Source organism: Ovis canadensis, chromosome 23 (genome assembly GCF_042477335.2).
Source record: "Ovis canadensis isolate MfBH-ARS-UI-01 breed Bighorn chromosome 23, ARS-UI_OviCan_v2, whole genome shotgun sequence".
In the NCBI taxonomy this organism is placed as follows: domain Eukaryota; kingdom Metazoa; phylum Chordata; class Mammalia; order Artiodactyla; family Bovidae; genus Ovis; species Ovis canadensis.
In genome coordinates, this window is record NC_091267.1 from 34,098,213 (window position 1) to 34,117,652 (window position 19,440).

The window sequence follows — 19,440 nt, forward strand, 5'->3', positions numbered from 1 at the left end:
ACCCAGTATGGGTGCCTGCTGATCTTTCTGAGGAAAGGATGGCACCTGGAATCATGTCCTTGGAACTTTCCCTTGGGCCAGGACTAACAAATATGGGATGGAACTGCCAGAAGAGAAAGAGTAAGTGAGGAATTCCTGGATGTTGGAGGCCATATGATGCCAAGGAGAGCGACACGCACTGGGCCCTGGCCAGCGATTGGCAGCAGAAGCCCAAGTCACATGGCTGCCGCCAGGGTCATTCATTACAGAGCCAAGCAAGGCCTCCACCGCTAAGCGAACACACTGCCCAAGAGTGAAATTGCCTTTTTTTTTTTTTGCTGAATTCAGTGTTTTCCAATACAAGGTCAGCGACTGAAAATGACAGGAAATAGATGACCTTCATCTTCAAAAACCAACAGAAAATCGCTTTCAAATTGCATGCTAAATCAGCTCACAAAGAGATTTGCAAATAAAAACTGAGTTCTTAGGATTATTGTCCAGAAAGCGGGTTTCCCACCAGGACTGTAGGAAATGTCCCATGACCTCATCAATTACTGGCATTCAATTAAAAAACAATCACTGCCCACATGACCCAGAGAAAATGACTTGCTGTTTAACTACACATTTCTTTTAAACTTAATAGGGTTAATGTCATTCATTTGTTGACTGGGGTCATACTACTGGGTTGGCCAAAAAGTTCGTTTGTGTTTTCCAGACCAGCTTAAGGAAAAATCCGAACCAACTTTTGTGCCAACCCAATATACTTAGGATAGTACCCTTTTCTGCCCAATTTTTGGAAATGAATTCCAAGTTTGCCATGTGCCTTTAGTTTTTATTGGTAGTTTTCATCTTGTAAATATGACTATTTATAGTTTAATACAGTGAAACACTTAACTCCTTTTCTTTGGAATATTTTTGACTGGTTATATTATTAGGTGGACCTTCACTGGCCAGAGACCAGTTGATTCTCACCTCTGTTTCTTCTTATTTTTCTACAGTTTGGTGTGTTACACTGAACTTTTCAATCTTTCTGAAATTTATTTTGCTACACAGTCAAAGCATGTTTTCATTTATTTCCACTCAGCAAAACCTCTCTCGGTCATAAATGGTGCTGACTATCCCTGTGGATTTCAACTGCATGCACATTGAGGTCTGTTTCCAGCCCCTCTGCTTCAGCCATCTGCCAAGGAAAAAGTCAGGACCACATTGTTTTAATCCTTAAAGTTTATACAACATCTTAATACCTAGTAGAATTACTTCTCATAACTACGTTGCTTTCTACCAATTCATACTTCTCTCAGTTCATATTTCTCCAGGTATATTTCAGCAAGAGAGTCTCAGTCCTTTCTGAAGAACTAACCATCACTGCAGTTGGTCCTTAGGCTTATACCTGGCACCCCGGGGAGTACAAAGGCAGGGCCTTGGGGTGGCTGAAGTGCTGTCTGGGGTCCGGGGTGAAGATAACCATCTCACCCTCCCTCAGTTATTAATAAGGAAGGGCCAGGGCACTGAGGGAACCCCAGTCCTGAGAGCGGGCTGTCCCTGGTCAGCGTGGGACCCACTGTCAGAGCACCCCTCAGGATGGACACTGAAGACAGCTGCTGCCCCACGAGCTGGCCACCAGGGAGGACGCGACGGGCAGAATGAGAGCACAAGGTCAGGGCACCACCATAGGAGAGGATGGGATCCACCCTCAGGAGCCCTTCCCTGGCCCCCACAGCCAGAATTCAATCAGCCGTGGAATAAGAGTGCTTGCTTTTCTGCCCAATCGTGAATCATCTCCTTAGAGTAAAACTTGTTCATCTATATTCTTAAGGAAAAATGTTAAGGGGACATCTCGATAGGAAAAGTGCCATAAAAGTCTTGCTACCCTCTTTCTGGTTTCACTAGAAAAACCAAAGTCTAGAAACTTGGCAGACAATTTGGGCCTTCACATGTATGAACACCAGCACACATGCACACACGCCATGCATGTGTGTAAAGGGTCTGCTCTAATGAAAAGGCATGCTGAAGCATGTTCCAGCCACCAGCATGGGGGTGTACATGGTGCGAGCTTCTTCAGAGGGTAAATTTTAGGTTTCCACGTGTACTAGTTCCCTTGGGCTGCTATAACAAAGGACCACAAACTGAGTGGCTTACAATGACTGAAATTAGGTACGAAACTTGGGAAACTGTAAGCTGAAGACCAATTACATGGGCCACAGAGGCTGCCTGAACACTGAACACTGTCTCTCCAGATGGATCTCTCTGTGCTTCTGGGGGTAAGGCTGGCCAAGCCATACTGTGGGACCTCGATGAAGGTGAGCACCTTCACGGGCTAGACGGTGGGAACATCATCAAAGCCCTGCGCTTCAGTCCCGGTTGCTCCCGCCTCGGTGCTGCTGCGGGCTCAGCATCGAAGATCTGGGAGTCGGAGGGCAAAGTCACTGCAGGTGAACTGGAGCAACAAGCTTTCAGGACCAGCAGCCGGACAGAGCCACCCCAGGGGACCTCTCTGGCCTGGTCTGCTGGTGGCCAGACTGTTCGCTGGCTGCACAACAACCCGGTGTGAGTGTGGCAGGTGGCCTTTGGCACCCACTAGAAACACGGCAGGGCTTTAAAAATGAAAACGCTGGTTTCGGAAAGATTAAAAAAGGTGTCAGCTGGGCCGTGCTACCCCTGAAGGCCCTAGGGGAGGGCCCTTCCTTGCCTCATCCGGGACTGGCTGCTGGCAATCCTCAGCATCCTTGGTGGTCCTCGGCTGGCGGATGCGTCATTCCAACCTGCAGCCCTGCCTTCAAAGGCCACCTTCCTCATGGACGAGTGTGTACGCTGTCTCCCCTGTGTGTCTCCCCTCTTCTTTCCTCTTCTTATAGGACACCAGTCCTACTGGATTAGGGCCCACCCTAAGGACCTCATCTGCAAAAATCTCATTTCCAAATAAGATCACATTCACTGGCTCCAGGGTCAGGACTTCAACGTCTTTTGTGGGAGACACAATTCAACCCACAGCAAACATCAACCAACCTTGTTCACTAAAGTCATCGCGTAAACCAGCAATTCCGTGTCGACCCCATCCTTTTCGTCCAGGATTTCCATGATATTTGACCAGGGTGTGACTCCTATGAATAAAGCAAAAATCATGAGAAACAGCAATTTGGGACTCCTTATCCAACTCACATCACAGTTTATCCAGACTCATTACCCAATGACAGGAGCGCCTTTCACCAAATTTCAAAGCATGACTCTGTATATCCTTCCAATGAGATGATGAAATGCCATGTCATCCTTGTCTACTTGAAAATGTATATTCCTCATGTCGGATGCCTATCAGTTTGCTTGAAAAGTTCCCTTTATACTAAATAGGCAATTAAAAAAAAATCCAATTATATGCAGCTTTTTTAGACCATACATTTTACTCTCTGAGTATGGAAACGTTCTGAAAGTACTCTGTGTGTGTCTATCTCCTGCAAGGAAAGAGGATTCAGGAGAGCTTTACAGTCAGTCACTCAAGCAAAGGACTCAAAACAGTAACAGTGAAATGTCCGTCTAGCAAACATTTCCAGAACAGAAGTATATTATCTCTATTCTATCAAGTCACAAATACTATTTTAGGCATCAACCAGGTACAAGGAATTGAGTCTCTAGAAGGTGGCCCTCAGAAGGTCTACAGTCAAATGGAACAGTCAGGCACAAATGCAGAATACATGTCAGCACAGGGTAAAAGCAATTAGAAGGCAAAGCACTTAGCCATGCCTGTCACTCAACGAGGGTGGTCTTTTGAAGTGAGATGGTCGAGGAGGGTTTGGTGTAAGAAGTGACTCCTCAGTGAGACTGGTGGGGGTACTCATGGAGGTTGTCCCACGGCTCCAGGGAGGGAAGGAAAACCCTCCATGTTCAGGATCACTAGGCCAAGGCCACAAAGGGGACACACACCCTGACATGATTTCCTGTACTGGGGATAAACATCTGCAGCGAAGTGCTGCCTTGCCCTTGGCATGGTGGTATAGAACATGCAGCTCTTTCCCGGTTTCTCTATAAAGATCTCAAAGGGATATTGTCTATTTTTGTTGATAAAAGTAAATTCTGAAATAACCTAAAACCAGTGGGCTTCAAATGCTGATACTTGGGTGGGTTATATCAGAGCTGATTTCCTGGTCTTGTGAACAAAAGCTCCCCCAGGAAAGTGATGGCATCTGTCTTATCTCTCTGCCCTTGGCAGAATGCCCAGCACATAGTAGGTGCTCAATAAAATGTCTGCTGACTAGTGAATGGGGACCTCTGAGAGGGTACAGGGTGGCTTTAAACTGGGGTAGTCTTTAAAGAGCCACAGGGTTCACTGCACACAGTAAGGAGATAAGACAGGAGAATTTAAAAAGGATGAGGCACCTACTGTACAACATGAAAGACACAGATAGAATTTCAGGTCTGTTGGCGATCCCAGCAAGGGAACAAAATGCCTTTTCCTTTGGGTTAGTTGCCCAGTTAGTCCAAACTAGGAATCTATGACTAAGCTTCTATAACCCTTTGTTACTCCAAACACAAAAGCATGATCCTTTGTGTGCTAACTGCTGTCTTATCTTCTTGCTGATATTTATCATCAAACTGTCTTGAAGTCCACACCTCTTCTTCACAGCCTAGCGAAGTAACCATTTCTGTCCTCAAGATAATCAGTGTGGTCAGTAGGTCTCATTGTCCGGGTGTAGGTCAAGCTTTCTAAATGCCTCTGCTTGTGCTAATAAAAGGGCAACTTCCGTCACTCACACTCACACCCAACCTCAGTACAAAACATGAAAACATGAGTTCTACATGGGTAAAGAAAAGCCTGTACAAGAGAGACAGCACTGATGCAAAGAATTCCCAGTGGGACTCAGAGGCCCCAAAATGCTTCTTGGTTGCTTACTTTGAAGCCAAAGATGTCAAACGGGGCCTGTGGAAGGAGAGGAAGGACGCAATGGCAAGCATCCCAGAGAGAGACAGGTGAATGGTCTATTTCCTCTCTCTTTCTCTCTCTTATGCAGACACACATATCTATGCACCACTTTATCCATTATAATGAAAGCATTCAAACAGGGGCTTCATTTAATTAAAAAACATATTCGGGGCTCCTCTGGTGGCTCAGTGGTAAAGAATCTGTCTGCCAATGCAGGAGACATGGATTTGACTTGATCCCTGGTCTGGAAAGATCCTACATGTCACGGAGCAACTAAGCCTGTGCACCAAAACTGCTGAGCCCGTACTCTAACAACACCCAGGAGCCACAACTACTGAGCCTGTGCTCTAACAACACCCAGGGACCACAACTACTGAGCCTGTGCTCTAACAACACCCAGGAAGCACAACTACTGAGCCTGTGCTCTAACGCCCAGGAACCACAGCTACTGAACCTGTGTGCCACAACTACTGAGCCTGTGCTCTAACAACACCCAGGAGCCACAACTACTGAGCCTGTGCTCTAACAACACCCAGGAAGCACAACTACTGAGCCTGTGCTCTAACAACACCCAGGAAGCACAACTACTGAGCCTCTGCTCTAACGCCCAGGAACCACAGCTACTGAGCCTGTGTGCCGCAACTACTGAGCCTGTGCTCTAACAACACCCAGGAGCCACAACTACTGAGCCCGTGCTCTAACAACACCCAGGAGCCACAACTACTGAGCCTGTGCTCTAACACCACCCAGGAGCCACAACTACTGAGCCTGTGCTCTGACAACACCCAGGGACCACAACTACTGAGCCTGTGCTCTAACAACACCCAGGAAGCACAACTACTGAGCCTGTGCTCTAACGCCCAGGAACCACAGCTACTGAGCCTGTGCTCTAACGCCCAGGAACCACAGCTACTGAGCCTGTGCTCTAACGCCCAGGGACCACAGCTACTGAGCCTGTGCTCTAACAACACCCAGGGACCACAACTACTGAGCCTGTGCTTTAACGCCCAGGAGCCACAACTACTGAGCCTGTGCTCTAACGCCCAGGAGCCACAACTACTGAGCCTGTGCTCTAACGCCCAGGAACCACAGCTACTGAGCCTGTGCTCTAACGCCCAGGAACCACAACTACTGAGCCTGTGCTCTAACAACTCCCAGGAACCACAGCTACTGAGCCTGTGCTCTAACGCCCAGGAACCACAGCTACTGAACCTATGTGCCGCAACTACTGAGCCTGTGCTCTAACAATACCCCAGAGCCACAACTACTGAGCCTGTGCTCTAATGCCCAGGAATCACAACTACTGAGCCTGTGCTCTAACAACACCCAGGAGCCACAACTACTGAGCCTGTGCTCTAACAACACCCAGGAAGCACAACTACTGAGCCTATGCTCTAATGCCCAGGAATCACAACTACTGAGCCTGTGCTCTAACAACACCCAGGAACCACAACTACTGAGCCTGTGCTCTAACGCCCAGGAATCACAACTACTGAGCCTGTGCTCTTACAACACCCAGGAAGCACAACTACTGAGCCTGTGCTCTAACAACACCCAGGAACCACAGCTACTGAGCCTGTGCTCTAACGCCCAGGAGCCACAACTACTGAGCCTGTGCTCTAATAACACCCAGGAACCACAGCTACTGAGCCTGTGCTCTAACAACACCCAGGAACCACAGCTACTGAGCCTGTGCTCTAACAACACCCAGGAGCCACAGCTACTAAGCCTGTGTGCCGCAACTACTGAAGCCCTCACGTCCTAGAGCCCGTGTCCCCCAACAAGAAAAGCCTCCTCAAGGAGAAGCCCGGGCACCAAAACTACAGAGGAGCCCCACACCCCGCCACTACAGCAAAGCCCACACAGCAACGAAGACCCAGCACAGGCAAACTAAATAAATAAAGTTTAAAGAAGACATACACAAAAAGTGTTCTTTAGTTATAATATCTGATTCCCTTTTTATTATTTAAGGATTTCGAGTCTGGAAATTTGCATGTAATCAGACACTACTGGGATACATGTTCACTATCTTTTGACTGTTTGGGGACCAGAAAATAAGACATTTTTAGAAGCATGAAGGGGGAGGTGAGGACACCTTCTAGTTCAACGCAAATACCTTGTCAGGGCTCCAGCTGGCCTGCATCAAGCACCAGCAGTTGTACCTGTCCCAGGAGCCCGCGTGTCAGAACTAAATGGTCCAGTTCACTGCTGCCCCCATCCACACCTTCACTGCTCCATATGGGGTTTTGTGTGTGTATGTGTCAGTAGCAACTAACACTTTCCCTGGGGCTTCCCTGGGGACTCAGATGGTAAAGAATCTGCCTGCACTGCAGGAGCCCCAGGTTCAAGCCTTGACTCTGGAAGATCCCCTGGAGAAGGCAGTGACCACCCACTCCAGTATTCTTGCCTGGAGAATCCCACGGATAGAGGTTACAGTCCATGGGGTCACAGAGTTGGACATGACTGAATGAATATGTATGGTAGGGGGTGGCCCTGTGTTAGAATCGTAAACCACACGACCTTCCCCCTTCACATAACAGAGAACAAAATTGAGCCCCAGAGTAGTGGAACGAACAGAGGCTCAGGGGAGGCACGTAAACTGGTGAGATGACATCCACCCTAGCGGCTCACTGCGAGGTGTCCCGGAGATGTGGCGCTTTGTCGCCTCTCCTGAGTGCGGATGCAGAACATCAGGGGATGGCCACTTCCTTCATCATCATTGTTCATCTCTCTCCCACTCCACCTCCAGCACTGGAGTGGGTATAGGATCTATGACAGCCTGGTTTCTTTCTGATGTTCGAAGGCATATGATTGGCACTTAGATATTTGTTAAACAAATGAATTTTATATGAAAAATACTTCGAACCGTGTCTGTTGTGTGGCAGGCACTTGGACAGCAGTAGCTGTCACTACAGTGAAGGTGGTGGGCAGGGGACACCCACGCTGCCTCCCCCCAGGCCAGCCCCTCAGGCTTCCTGGCCAGGCCCCCTCCTCCCAGCAAACCACATCACCCCTCTCTCAACCCAGAATGAATAAGCACAGGATAAACTGCTCAATACTCTTGTCCTCTTACTCTCTTCCAAGTCTCTGTATTAAGCTCCAAAGAAAATAAAATATTTTGCATGAGGCCTTGTATGTGAGTTGGTCTAACACTCAAACACAAGGTCCCAGTGGCATGTTCCATGTCTTTCATTGTAAGGGATGAACACTTAACAAATATACTTCTGCTCGAAATAACCATGGAAACAGAGCCTGAGTTCCATGCACTCTAACCTCCACCATGCTTTGTGCGGTCTTCACAGAGCAATGCACCCCTGAGCACAAGTCAGAGCCAAGATGGCTTGAAAGGATGTCTGGATTCCCCACCCACCTCCCCAGCTCCGTTAATCATGTGTGAGACACATGTTTAAAAATTATGTCATATCTCATCACCTCACATTCAAATGAAAAACGGCACCTCTTCAAAAGCAGTGCTGAACCAAATTAGCAGGACTCAAGATTTATGACTGAGATTTCAAAATAAGGTACCCCATCTGGTCACTTACCCGCACCCTCTGTCTGGGAGGGAAACCCAAACAGTCAGAGGGAGGGGCACCCTGCCCAGGCGATTCTCGATCAGTTTCCTGCTAACCACTAGTGAAGAAGTCTTTGATGATGGCAGAATGACAAAGCAACACCTTCCCATGCGTTTCCATGGCTGCTAACTGCCATTCTCTCTTCCTGCCTGGCCCTATCCACTAGGAAGGGAAAGTGACTTGAAGACCCATGCAAAGGAGAAGACGTGCCAGCAGTCTGCACAGACAGGTATGACACTGAGCCATGCCTTAGAGACTAACTCAAATCCATGGTTTCATTCTAGCACCTGAGCCAAAGTGCCAACTACCACGATCAAATGGGGCCCTTTTAATTTTCATTAATTCATACATATTTATTAGTCCCTATGATACACCTAAATCCCTCAGCTTTTATTGCTGCTCCCTAACTGGCCCACTGTTGGCAGAACAGCAATTTGTCCATCCATGCTCACCGATGAACCTTTCCCGTTAACCCATGTGTGGGATGTGTTGTTTATACAGCAATCAGAGGAATTTGTTCTTGGACAACTTCATGTGGTAGTAATTTCTGAGAACTTGCGGCTCACTTGTTGATTTTCTTTGCTGATTCTTTAAACCTACCATTTTTCATCATCCAAAAGAATTCCTTTCTACTAAAAAGGTCTGTACATTAACATGCCCATTCTCCAACCTAACCTCCAAAAGAATGAATCCAAAACCACCTTGAGGAGTCACATTTATGGCGGATTTATAAACTTGTGTAGAAATGGATGTACTTAGCTGGCCCTTGGTCACCTCTGGCATGTCTACCTACTCGCTCATCCAGCTGAGAGGGACTGGAGGGCAGTTTCTCAACCTGCCAGGTGGAAACACACCTGCAAGTTATACTTCCCCCTGCAGAACAGCATGACGTATGTATGTGTGCAATTCCAGCACAGAGTTCAGGAACAGTTTTACTGGCAGTAATATAAGATGGTGTTACATGTATGTGTTATAATGTCATGGCCAAGACCACACATGTCATAGAGAAATATGCGAATGAACCACACATGAAAAGCTAGGACCGAGTTTTTCCATCAGTGCTGATCCTGTCTGTCCTCAGCTGCTAGTGCTCAGTAGCAGCCAGATGACAACACTTGCCAAAAGCTTAAGAAATTTCACTGGGAAAACCATGAGGTTGAGAAAACAATCCATTCCCTGTTATGACTTTATTTTTATAAATTGGGAAAGAGCAGCCATTGCTTTGTCTTGGGGGAGAGAGTACAGCTGAGTGTACAGCTGGGCCTACAGGTGGAGACTTGCGGGTTGGGTGCACTCAGGATCACTCCTCTATCCCAAATGGTCTCTACATGAGATATGCAGTCTGAGGAAGGAAGCTGCTGCTGCTGCTAAGTTGCTTCAGTCGTGTCTGACTCTGTGTGACCCCATAGACGGCAGCCCACCAGGCTCCCCCGTCCCTGGGATTCTCCAGGCAAGAATACTGGGGTGGGTTGCCATTTCCTTCTCCAATGCACGAAAGTGAAAATGAAGTCACTCAGTCGTGTCCGACTCCCAGCAACCCCATTGGGGGGTGCCATTGCCTTCTCCGGAGGAAGGAAGCTATGAGCTCCCAAACCAGTGAAGTCAAGGGAGAACCTCCAGGTCATAAGAAGGTTGTCTCCTTTAACACGGCCCACATGACAAGGGCCCAAGGGTTACCTGAAATTTAGGATAGGAAAATGAAGAGCCTGCTAATTATCCTAAAGTAACTCAAAGAGTTGGAGAACAGAGTATGAATCTTCCAAGGATGAATGAAAGGATCAGCTTCACTCTTTTCCCAAACACCCACCTTTGACCCTAAGCCATGGACTGGCCTTGGGAAAGCCCACCCTGGCTTCTGAGTCATTGGAAGCCTTCATTAGGATTCTCAAGGGATCCCCTTGATGTGCTTTAGGCCACGAGGGTCTTCATGGTCATGCTTCAGATAGCCTGGCATCAACCTTCTAGACTCATAGCCCCTGATCACACACTAGGACTGTCTCTGTGGTACAAGCACACACAGGCCTAGAGTTGCCTCCCACCTGCAGTCCACCATGCTAGGGACTGACATCTGCCTGTGTGTTTGTGGGAAAAATGCAGAATCCCAGTTCATGGTCCTGGATGGCTTTCATTAACTCATATTCAAACTTTCAAAGCAACTAGGAAGCTGCTTTCTTTCATCTTTGCATTCAGTCCTGAATGTGGGTCTCTGATCAACACTGAGTCAGACACAAGTGGTTTGAATCAAAGAAGGCTATTTAGGCCTCTCATTTGTTTTCATCAGTTGTCCCTGAGCTGACTTATACATAAACATGTGTGTCCATACATACATACACACACACAACCATATACCAACATGTTAACAACAATTCCATCTGGTGAGACTACAGGTAAATTTTTATGGTCTTCTTTACACTGGTTTTTTTTTTTTTTTCCAAATTTTCTACAGAGTATTTCTATTATAAAAAGAAAATAATTAATGTTAACAGGTTTTTGTTCTTGTTAGAGTCTTTGTGGGGATGACAATATTAATAAAAATGTCCTACTGAGGAACAAAACCTAAGTATTTGTTAGTCACTCAGTCGTCTCCAACTCTTTGCAACATTATAGACTGTAGCCCACCAGGCTCCTCTGTCCATGGGATTCTCCAGGCAAGAATACTGGAGTGGGTTGCCATGCCCTTCTCCAGGAGATCTTTCCAACCCAGGGATCGAACCCTGGTCTCCTGCATTGTAGGCAGATTCTTTACCATCTAAGCTCCCACGGAAGCTGTTTTAAAGAATAAAACAAAAGAAAAACCCATTTCAGAATCAGACTTCACAATATTAAAGGGGACACAGCATGTCATGCTGTAAACCGAATCCAAAGCTCATTTGTCAACAGGTGTGCAGGCCGGCAGTAGGCCTTCCTGCTGTGGGTCAGCCAGGTGCTGGGACACCCAGAGGGGACAGGCACCCCACTGTCCAGCAGGACACACACTCCGGGGAGAATAGGCACAGCAGAGATGAGGGGCACGCAGGGCTTTGAGAGAATATGCTCATCTGATCCAAAGCAGGGCGGGCCTGGTGCAGACTGGGTGGGAGGTGGGGGTGGCGGGTGGACAGGAATGGGACGTGAAGGGTCGGCCCTAACCAGGCACTGGGGAGCCACCGGCAGGTTTCAGACGGAAAACGACGTGACCAAACTTGTGCTTTAGAAGAAGCCTCCAATAGCAGAGAGGCGGGTAGCATTTCAGGGAGGTAAAGGATGCCCAGTGAGAGATGGTGAAGAGGATGCAAGGGAGGGAAGATGTTTAAGGAACATTGTGGGGTGAAAGCCAATAAAGCAGGCGGGAGGGAGGGGAAGAGACGAAGGAGCCAAAGTGACTCCAAAGGATGGGAAAAGAGAACAAGCTGGCTCTGTGCGTTCAGTTGAGGTGGCTGAAGATGGAGCAACGATAAGCTGGAGTCTGACCTGTCCTGGGTCAGCTAGGGGTGCTTTTCTTTCCCTGTTCCCTTCTTCACCTAATCTTTATACATGCATCCTGAAACATCTGTTTACTGATGTCAGAAGTCCACACAATGGGAATTCTGTTCCGTTTCAATTGTGCCTTGAACATGGAAATAAAAAGTGGAAATCCTACATGAGACTCTTACTTGGATGACATAGCGAGCGGGGATCACTCACCCCTTTTTGTGTCCACAGCAGAGATGGCCTGAATCAGGAGAGGTGCATTGGACTCCGAGTATTCCACAAAGACCAGCAGCAGCTTCAGGGCTGTCTTCACCACCAGGCGGAACTGCGGAGACAAGACACAACCATCGTGTGGCTGCACACACACCGGGGACATCTGCAGCCTTTGTCCTGACAGCAGCTGGCACCCAGCTGCTCTTCTCAGCAGTTATGCAGATTCCTTCACCAGACACCTCAGAAGGCAGGTGTCAGTATTACCCCCGTTGCACAGATAAGCAAACTGAGGCCCAGAGTCCCTGACTCAAGATACCACAGCTAGAAATGGAACCAGAATTTGAACCCAAGGCCTTTGGCCCCAGGGCTCATACAGGTTGTCTGTCAACACAGGAGGCGGCAGTTGCTGGGTCAGTAACTTCGTTTTAACCAGACTAGATCACTGTGATGTATTGCAATCAAGTCTCATTTTTTTTCTGATGAAGAAGCAGGCACGGCAGGCTAAATGACTCGTCTGAGGCTGCAACAGGATGCTTGAACCAAGTCCAGGTTCTTAAAACTGCACAGGGAAGGCCATCTGGGGCCTTACCCCCACAGTCCTAGGCCCAGAGGACTGTACTCGTGAGGAGCCACACCCAGCTCAGGGCCCCTCTTCATGTGGACTGAAGGTCGCTTACCTGGAGAAATGCAGCTGCCACTGAACTCTAACTCACTTAGCTGCCGGGGGTGGGGTTTTGGGGGTGGGGTGGGGTGGGTTTGGGGGTGGGCTGTGGTAGCCTAGGGCTTCCAGCTCAGCCCTCCACCCCTCCCCACAGGCTTTGCTGCTGCAACCTTGACTCATGTCTCCTTTCCTGCACCCCATTTCCTCCTTCTCAAAGAAATCACACACACCTTCCTCCTGGAAACAGGTTCAAATCCCCCTTCTAGGAAACAGCACACCTGCCTCAGGGCTGCTCCTCGGTGGGGGCCCCAGCAGGTGGCTGGCCAGTGCCCGCTGCCTCCGCCCCTACCCCACAGGCAGAAAGAGCTCTCCTGGGGAGAGAGGCTGCTGTGCATGGGGTCTGAGGGGCCGGAACCACACCTGGGCCAGAGTGGCCTCAATAGTGTTTGCACATGGAATGAACAAATCACCCAAGGAGCAACCAATCAGCCCACATTTGTTCTCCCACCCCCATGGCTGTGGAAAACCGGCTCCAGGCACTCCACCAGCTCTGCCGCTGAGAAAGGCCCAGGGACTCCTGCAGGCACCTCCTCACATCAATATATTAGGGCCAGGTGTGGACTTTAGGCGGGGATGTGGAGCCCTGCACACATCGGGGGGACAGGGTGAAACCATCACCCATCCCAAGTCATTTCTCCAAATTCATGACCCCACCTCTCCCCGTCACCCCCTTGTCCTCTGTCATCTTGCCTAGTAAACCAGCTGGCTTTTCCTTGATTCCATAGCTCTCTCCAGCCAGAGCCATGGTTTCCAGCTCCCCTTTATAAGAAAATCGCTCAGAAGAGTTGCCATACTCCCCGATCCCCCTTCTCCATTTCCCACAGACTCCTCAACCCAATCTGACAGAGCTTCTATCTCCAAGGCACAGATTAAATTACTCTCGTCAAGGTTGCTGATGGCCTCCATGCTGTCCAGGCTTCCCTGGTGGCTCAGACGGTAAAGAATTTGCCTACAATGCAGGAGACCTGGGTTCGATCCCTGGGTCAGGAAGATCCCCTGGAGAAGGAAATGGCAACCCACTCCAGTATTCTTGCCTGGAGAATTCCATGGACAGTGGAGCCTGACAGCCTACAGTTCATGGGGTCACAAAGAGTCAGACACTTTAGTGAGGGACTAACACTTTCACTTTCCATGGTGTCCAGTGGTTACTCTTCTAGGCTCATTCTAGCTCAACTCTCAGCAGCACGTGACAATCAACTGCTCCCCCCAGAAACAATTTCCTCATGACATGGCTGACTACCATCTCCTACCTGGGGGGCTACACTAGCTGGCTCCTTCTAAGAAGCTCAACCTCCAGGTGTGGGGAGGCCTCAGAGTTCACTCCCCACCCCTGCTCCCTTGCTGCACACTCTGTCCAGGTGAGTTCATCCAGGCCCTTAACTGTAAATCCCATTTATGACTCAATGCTCTTCAGACCTGGCACCTGACCTCGCCACTCTTATGGGCCCTCAAGTTCAATGTAGCCCAAAGAGAACTCACGATTTGCACTTGTGCTCATCCTGTCCCACCACCACTTCCAGAGTGTCCCTTCCACAAGTCCACACCTCGGGACAAGGCCCAACCATTCACTCACTGCAAATGGGAGCCACCCTGCCCTCCTCCCTCCCAGTTTCACAATGACTCCATCCATCAGGGCTGTCGACAGCTATCCCTGCCCTGACTCTGCCCGCAGCTCCCTCTCCCTGTCCACCTGAGACCACCGTGAGAGCCTCCTCAGTGCTTCTGGGCTTGTCACCTTGAAGCCCTTTCTCTAAACGTCAGCCGGAGTGACGCTGGCACTCTCAACGCTCCACTGGCTCTGCATTCAGGGTGGGGTCCAGCCCTGCGAGCTTTATGTCACTACCAAGCTCTCCATCCTCATCCCCTGTCACTCCCCTTCCGCCCAGGGCGCTCCCACGAGCCACCTCTCTTTAGTCATGTGACCGTGTGTTTTTCACGTACTGAAGCTTGTGCCTGACTCAAGTTTTCTCATTGGCTATTCCCTCACCAGTCACCACAGGACTGGCCTTTCCTTATCTTCCAGGTCTAAGAGATTTCCCCTCATGGGAAATAACCTTTCTGACAACTTCACCTGAAGGAGCCTCTTGGTCACTCATGTCACCCTGTTCTGTTTTCTTCACGTCCTTTATCATGATCCGTAACTGCTACATACACGTTCACTCACCTGATACACGTGTCACACCTGTTTAGAGCAGCTGGTCCCTTCCCCAAGGGATCTTCCCGGCCCAGGAATCGAACCGGGGTCTCCTGCATGCCAGGTAGATTCTTTACCAGCTGAGCCACCAGGGAAGTCCCAGAGCAGAGGCCACCTAGTGGTGGAGATGCTGTTTTTTCTGACACACCAGAAACCGCATCTGCCTCCAAGGGGCTGCTGGGTCAGTACTGCACATGGGCAGGCTGGAGTGCCCTCTTCACCAAGGCTTGGCCTGCAAATCCAACCACTAATGTGTGTGGAGCCAGTCTCCTCAGCCCGCTCCAACCCCCTACTCCACCCCAGCCCTCAGCAAGGCTGGGCCCACCCCCCCAAGTGCAGAGGACAGGCAGCGCCTTGGGCTTCCATCCGTCTGCCCTACGACATCCTTATCAAAACAGGACCTGAGTTCTGGCGAGGGCTCTGAACTCTCTAGAGCACATTCACCTTTTGTCACCCACGTCCCACATTCTCTGTTCTCCCTAACTGGGAATAGACTAAATCCCAGAGCATTTTTCTCCACAACTACAAGGTGGGGGGGGGGGGGGGAGGGGGGTGGGGGCGGGTAGGAGAGGAAGGCATGGCACAATGAACTGTGCTATCTTGGTACATGTAGAGCAGAAAAAATGTCTTCAAGTAAATAAAACAACCCAGCAAGCCCAGGCTTGGCGCCCTCCTCAGTGGGCGGACTGTTATTATGTGGTTTAAGCCTCCTCGGTGTCTTCGTGGGAAAGAACCTGGCTGCTGCCCAGCCCACGGCCCCATCAGCTGAGCTCAGCTGGGCTCCCTCCTGGGCATCTCTGTGGTCACGGAGCCTTGGCTGACAGAGTACCCAAGGACCCACTCTCCCTTACAAGGTTCTCTAAGTAAGAAACCACTGTTTTCTCGGGAAGTCTTCTTTCCCTATTAGTCTCAACATGCCTGTTCACATCGTCTTCTCCTTTGCTATGAAGGCTCTGCTTAGAGATCTGTTGCCGTTGTAACTTTATTTTTAAAAAACCCTTAAACTCTTCTGAGTCATGATTTTAGGCTTCTATGAATTTGGCTTCTACTCAAAGTTGATGTTTATGTGTGTTTGGAAGCCTTACTATGTAAAATTAATCACAAACATATTATATAGTTAAACTACTTTAGAAAAAAGAGAGCATTAGCACATTAATTTAATGGAAATGAACAGTACTAATTGCTAGCATGTCCCAACTAATCATCAAAATACAACCAGCACAGTTCCTCTTCTGAAATACCTCATTAGCATTGCTGTACAGACTTGAAAGTAACAAGAATTCCTGACTTCAAAAGATTTCTATACCAAATGCTCATTTTTCCAGAATTCACTTAATTTGATGCCCTCAAGTATCTGGAATGCTATCAAAACCCTCTAAAACTTTGGAACAGCCACAGTGGAGGCCACACAGCCATTCCTCCAAGTCCAAACATGCTGCTCATCATCTCAGAGCTCTTAAAAATCTGCTGTACTTATTCTAAGACACATTCTAGCAGTGAGTGGCCACTGAGCTTCCTGAGCTGCTGAGTAGAGGTAAACGAGAGGCCGGTGATGGACCAGGAGAGGCAGGCCCACTGCGGCAGCGGGAGCAAGCACCATGAGTGAGGGGTGGGGAACACATGCACGGATGCCAGCGCACACAGCCCTGCAAGGCTCAGACACCGGAGGCTTCTCAAAGGGCCGTGCAGTGACCCTTCAATACCATTTCATCTCCGCCTGGGGCTCCTGCATGCTCTAAGGGGCGGTTTCATCACAAATGACTTCCAGGCTCAAAACTGCCTCTCTGTCTAGCACTGAGGGCAATCAGTAAGAACTGATTCTCATTCTCATGGAGCATGAACCACTTGGGAAGGTAAAACATCTGGTCACAAACAGTAACCAGGGCAACACGGAGTCAGTCTCAGAAGCAGTGGTTCTGAGACCAGTCAGATGCTGTGGGCATAGATTCCCCACATCAGAGGGTCTGGGTGGCCCTTGCTAAGGCTACTGCAGAAGGAATTCAGAACCTGGATGGGGACAAGCTGGCCGAGCCAGCTAAGGTCCTTCCCAATTCCAAGATACTCTGACTTACCTTTCAACGTCCTGAGTGCCTTCCAGATGCTCAGTACCCACTGAGGGTCCCTGGGGGGCAGGAGGTCAAGAAGCTGTACCCCAGCCTTTAAAAAGACAGTCACCCTGCTTTGGAGACAGGACTCAGAACACCTCCACACAACACAGCTGAGAGCGTTACCTGTGTCAGGGGCCCTCAGAGTCAGGCTACTGAGGATAGAGAACAACGTCCCAGAGCCAGGCCCTTACACTGGGGAGGAGAGGCAGTCGGACAGGCTCAGAGCTGATGTAGCCGGCCTTCTGGGCTACACCCAAAGAGTGGTGTGACAGCCTTCAGGTTCCTGCTTATACAAATAAGCCCACTTATTTTAGGGTTTGGAGGAAGCACACGGAGGGGAGGGTCTACATTCAGCCTTTGGGCTACACATTACCTACTTTTATATACAGTCAACCCTTGAATAACATGGGTTTGAATTGTGCGGGTCCACTCATAGGAAGTTTTTTTCTTTTTCAAAAGTAAATACTATGATACTATATGATCCATGGCTAGCTGAATCCGTGGGTGCAGAACCACAGGCACAGGACTGAGGATATGGAAGAACCACAGATATGGAGAGCTGACTTTAATTTCTACACCATTTTTCAACTCCTAGGAGGATCTGGGTCTCTAACCTCTGCATAATTCAAGGATCAACTATAATTACATTCTAGGAAAAACTGGCACTCTATTTTAGCGCTGTCCATCATAATAAATTATGTTTTATGTTGCTTTAAATATGCAGCTAAATCACAGTATATAACAGAAATCTGAGAAACCCTTTCGCACAAGGATAGGAACATGCAGTCAGCGGTGAACCGTGCTTCTCATCAGTGTGAGCCTTACTCTCCACGGCAGCTGCTCCTCTCTGTTCCTACACAGCACAAAGCAGAGGCTGCGAGACTTCCAAAGACCAGGGAGGTGCCACGGACAACCTGGGACTCCGCTGTCACCTCCACGTCAGGGAGGTGGGCCTGAGTAGGACGATGGTGTCCATAGGGCTTGGCTGGCTTTGTTGTTGCTGTTGTTTAATTTTCTAGGTCAACAACCCACAAGGAAGGTGAGGAGTCAGCCTGTACAGAACCTGGCTATCTAGGGTTTAGATAAACTGTAACCACCAGTTGTTATGGAAAAGGAGTAAGAGGCAGTTCCTCAATAGTTCTGCTCTTAAAAGCAAACTAGAGGGCTTCGCTGGTGGCTCAGTGGTAAAGAAACTGCCTGTGAATCCAGGAGACAAAGGTTCAATCCCTAATCCGGGAAGATCTCACATGCCTGGGGGCAACTTAGCCCATGTGCCACATTACTTAGCCTGCGCTCTAGAGCCGGGAGCCACAACTAACGAAGCCTGAGCACCCCAGAGCCCATGCTCTGTGACAAACGAAGCCGCCACAGCAAGAAGCGGGTGCACCACATCTAGAGAGTAGCCCCAGCTCTCGCAACTAAAGAAAAGCCCCCACGGCATCAGAGACCCAGCACAGCCTGAAATGAACAAATAAAAAAGCAAACCGGAACTCCCTTCATGCTTTATGGTACTTAGACAAGACCAAGAACTTATGCACAGTACATCATGAGAAACGCTGGACTGGAAGAAACACAAGCTGGAATCAAGATGGATGCTGGTTATTAAAACTGAATTAGAAATTGGAGGGTAACTTGATCTGCAAAGCTTTGCCACACTGTTTACAAGCTAACCAGAACTAAGAATATGCTGAATATTTTAACAAGAACAACAACAAAATTCAAGTGACTTAAGATATTTATCAAACTTCTCTTAAATGCTTTACTTCAAAGACATATACTCAAGCTCAGAATTCCTAAGCAAAAAGCTCAGAATGGGCCCCAAAGCCTTTGTAACTGGTTATCAGATATTTTGGGGTCCAAATCTCTCCCATTTTGTGCTGTCATCATAAGAAAAAGGTTGATGTTATGAGAAATAAAGTATAGGCCAAAATACACTCCCTGAGTCCAAACTTCTGAGCCAAGGCTTTCAGGTGTCTGTGGGGGAGGGATGTAGACCCCAAAGTTGGCATACCTGCCAAGACAGGAAGCCACTCGCATCAAACCCATGTGCTATGGCTTCAGGGCCTAATGGCCAACCCATGTATGATCCAATGCAATTTGCAGAGAGGGAACAAACTTGGTGATTAATGGAGTAGCCAATTGTGGGGCTGGGAACCCCTCAAGTTTTTACTACTCGGTGGCAGGAAATCTTGCAGAATGTCAAATACAGACTATTCAAAAATAAAGACCCTGATACTGGGAAGGATGGAAGGCAAAAGGACAAGGCAGCAGCAGAGATCGAGATGGTT

At 48.8% G+C, this 19,440-nt stretch overlaps 1 protein-coding gene across 22 annotated transcripts in view; it reads right to left on the bottom strand.

The window, feature by feature from the left end:
- FHOD3 (formin homology 2 domain containing 3) overlaps positions 1–19,440 on the bottom strand; it is a 530,360-nt gene that overhangs the window by 178,128 nt on the left and 332,792 nt on the right. For all 22 annotated transcript variants that reach the window (XM_069568681.1, XM_069568674.1, XM_069568673.1 and 19 more), the window contains exons 7-8: positions 12,130–12,241; positions 2,986–3,080 (exon numbers count right to left, since the gene is read on the bottom strand). In XM_069568681.1, the coding sequence (XP_069424782.1) occupies positions 2,986–3,080; positions 12,130–12,241 (207 nt within the window). The remainder of the gene's footprint in view (positions 1–2,985; positions 3,081–12,129; positions 12,242–19,440) is intronic.